This window comes from Tupaia chinensis, unplaced genomic scaffold (assembly GCF_000334495.1).
Source record: "Tupaia chinensis unplaced genomic scaffold, TupChi_1.0 Scaffold000067_1, whole genome shotgun sequence".
Classification (NCBI taxonomy): Eukaryota; Metazoa; Chordata; class Mammalia; order Scandentia; family Tupaiidae; genus Tupaia; species Tupaia belangeri.
The window spans coordinates 3,033,592-3,036,532 of record NW_006159526.1 but is presented as its reverse complement, the minus strand read 5'-3'; the positions used below and the strand labels follow the sequence as shown (position 1 = coordinate 3,036,532).

The following is a 2,941-nucleotide window of genomic DNA, read 5'->3' as shown; positions in this document are numbered from 1 at the left end:
TGGGTTCCTCCCTGCGCCCCCAGCGGGGCCAGGTCTCCCGGCGCGGCCGTCGGCTCCGGTTCCGGGTCCGAGTCGGTCTCCACGGCCTCCCCGGCCACCCGCAGCCCGGTGGGACGACCGCGCGTCGGGCCCGAGGGCCCCAGGTACAGCTCCTCCTCCGATGAGGACGCAGAGAGCTCCGAGTCCGTCTCGGCCGCCTCCCCTGGCACCACCGTCTCCGGCTTCCTCAGAGGCCTCCGCCGACGACCCTGGGACGCCATGGTGCCAAGCTAGGGAGAAGAGGAGCGAAGGGACCGCATGAGAAGGCGCCCGCGGGTCCGGGATCCCCAGCCCTCCGCTGACTCCCTTAGCGATTTGGGACCTCCCGGGTCTGGACCGTTTCCTCCTCTCTACACTAGGTGATGATGAGGGGCTACTGGACCCCAGCCTTTTCAGCATTCAGATGGGGAAACTGAGGACCAGCTCGATCAGGGTTCTGGGGCCCGAGTTCCCGGAGTCCCAAACAGAGTTCTTTCGGAATTTGCCTGCTAGCAAAGGCCACGCCCTCCCCTCGGTCCTCGCGGCCTGTCTCAGAGCTGGAAGCAGACAGGCTCCTGAGCTGCTCAGGGATCAGTGCCGGAGTCCTAGAAACGGCAACGGCCCAGCTGGACCTCGGGAAGGATAGCGGGCGCGGGAGCGCCACCGCAGAAGACCGTACCGGGTCACTGAAGCTCCGAGCCCGCGGGATCAGCTCCCTAGCCCCAGCGCTGCGTCTTCCGGGTGGGAGGTGGAAGGCTGCGGTGCTAACCAATAGCGGAGCCGGTGGGTTAGCGTTGGCTGCCAATCACGTGAGGCCGCTCCTCTACCAACAAAGAAGCAAGTTCTCAGCACCGCCTTTGAGGGCGTGGATGCAGAGGAGTCACGTGAACTGAGTACCGCCAATCGGACCGAGGCTGGGCGGGCGCTTCCGGGTTGTGCTGCAAGGAAAGTCTGCAGAGGACGAATAGGGTTTTAAAAAATGAGTAACCAATGTGTAACCAATGACTGGCCAGTGGAAACAGGGAACGACTTAAGGGCGGAAGATATTGTCACGTGTGGCCAATGAGAGAGGCATAGTCCCTCCCGCTAGTCTCTCACGCTCACGCGCTCGCCGCGGGAGCCGGGGGCCGGGAAGGCAGGGCTAGGCTAAACAGCCAATGGAAGTTCGGGGAGGAGGGCTCCTCCTGAGACGCAGGGGGCGGGGCTTGCCCAGTCCGGCCAATGAGAGCAGGAAGCGCTGGGCTGTAGGTGGACGCGCGAGGAGGGCGAATGGCGGATGCAGTGCTGTTCGAGTTTTTGCACACGGAGATGGTGGCTGAGCTGTGGGCTCCCGACCCCGATCCCGGCCTGGGGGGGAGAGCCGGGCCCCTTGGGGAGGAGGTGCGGGCCACGACAGGAAGGCGACTGGATCAAGGCCTCCGGGAGCGTGGAGGGCGTGTCAGCTGCCTGGGTTCGAATCCCAGCCCCGCCTCTGCTTCTCTGGGCGAGCCCGGGCGCTGCCTGCCTTGTCTGTGAAGTGGAGTCGCAACAATGCCGACCTCGCGGGTTATGGCTAGAATTGAATAGATGACTCAGGGTAAAGTACTTAGCCTGGCACAGAGTAAGCGGTTAGTAATTTTAATTGTTGCAATCATTGGACGTGTACCGAGGACTCGCCTCCACCACTCAATAGGTGTGCGACTCAATGACTTAATCTTCGTGTGTCTCAGTGTTCGCCATTGTAAAATGGACATCAGAGCAGTACCTGCATCTCAGAGTGGGACGTTTACTTATTTGACACTTACTGAGCGCCTATTCTAAGAGCCCCAGAGCCTTGATGAGCCAGTCCCTCAATTTCCCCAGCTGTACACTGAACTGTTCTAAGACGGACAAAATCGCCTCTCCCCTTGAAGCTTACATTTTAGCAGAGAAGTCAATCAAACAAAGGAAAAACGTGAAAGCATATGCCATCAGTTAGTGAAGAGAGAGATTGGTGGTACTAAGAGAAGGGGGGAGCAAACCCTAAGGATAGGTGGGGAAAAGCATTCCAGGAAGAGGGAACAGTAGGTGCAAAGCCCTGAGGCAGGAACATACTCTGCATTTTGCAAGTTGGCCCTTAGGAAGAATAAATTATTTAAAACGTGAAAGCACTTAGAACAATGCCTAGCAGGTTTGTGGGCACATATGTTGTGTGAGGGCATATTTTCAGCCCTCAACACATGGAAGTTCTTGCTGTGAAATCTGTTACCAAGGGAAGAGGATGGGGGAGCCCCACATAGATGAGGTGTTTAATAGTGGGGATGGTGACTCCTTTTTTTTTCTTCATTTTTATTCATCTGTGATCATAGTCTATGGGCAAGACATTTTTATTGGTTCAGGTCTCCTCAGATTTGGAACCTCGGGGAAGGTATTGCTTGTTATCCTCTCAATGTAGTGTCTTCTGAGTTCATTCATAAATTCAGTGAAACTTACTGAGACCTGCAAGGTGCCAGGCCTTGCTGTAGCTCTGGGGATTACTCGGTAAACTATACAAAAATCCATACTCTCGGGGCCAGCAGATGGCATAGTGATTAAAGCACTGGACTCTCATGTGGCAGACTGGTGTTCGAGTCCCGGACCCAACAGCTTGAAACTCCCACGGGGTGCATGTGCGTGTGCATGTGTGCTGAAAACCCTAAGAGGAGAAGGGATTGCGGTGTGGCCATCCTCCCTGGGGGTCATTTTTCACGTCCTGTCTCTCTCATGAGTGCATGCACCCTAGAGCAAAAATCTCTTTCCAAAAACAAAATGCTGACTCTCTTGGAGTTTATATTAAGGTTGGGGGAAACACACATAAATGAGTGTGTATGGCTCTCTGTGTGGCATGTTGTGTCACTCCTATGGGGTCAATAAAGCCTAGCACAGGGAGTGTGTGTTGGCCTGTATCTTTTTTTTTTTTTTTTTT

General features: G+C 55.8%; 2 protein-coding genes across 4 annotated transcripts in view; one reads left to right on the top strand and one right to left on the bottom strand.

Annotated features, from left to right (window-relative positions):
• BLOC1S3 (biogenesis of lysosomal organelles complex 1 subunit 3) overlaps positions 1-1,062 on the bottom strand; it is a gene marked incomplete in the record, with an annotated part of 1,632 nt that extends 570 nt beyond the window's left edge. The window contains 2 exon segments of the mRNA XM_027766932.1: positions 30-269; positions 698-1,062. Coding sequence (XP_027622733.1) covers positions 30-260 — 231 coding nt within the window.
• A 201-nt stretch (positions 1,063-1,263) lies between these two features.
• The window catches only part of TRAPPC6A (trafficking protein particle complex subunit 6A), a 10,942-nt gene continuing 9,264 nt past the window's right edge, over positions 1,264-2,941 (top strand). For all 3 annotated transcript variants that reach the window (XM_014583020.2, XM_014583018.2, XM_014583016.2), the window contains exon 1: positions 1,264-1,371. In XM_014583020.2, coding sequence (XP_014438506.1) covers positions 1,288-1,371 — 84 coding nt within the window. In that variant the 5' untranslated portion in view covers positions 1,264-1,287. The remainder of the gene's footprint in view (positions 1,372-2,941) is intronic.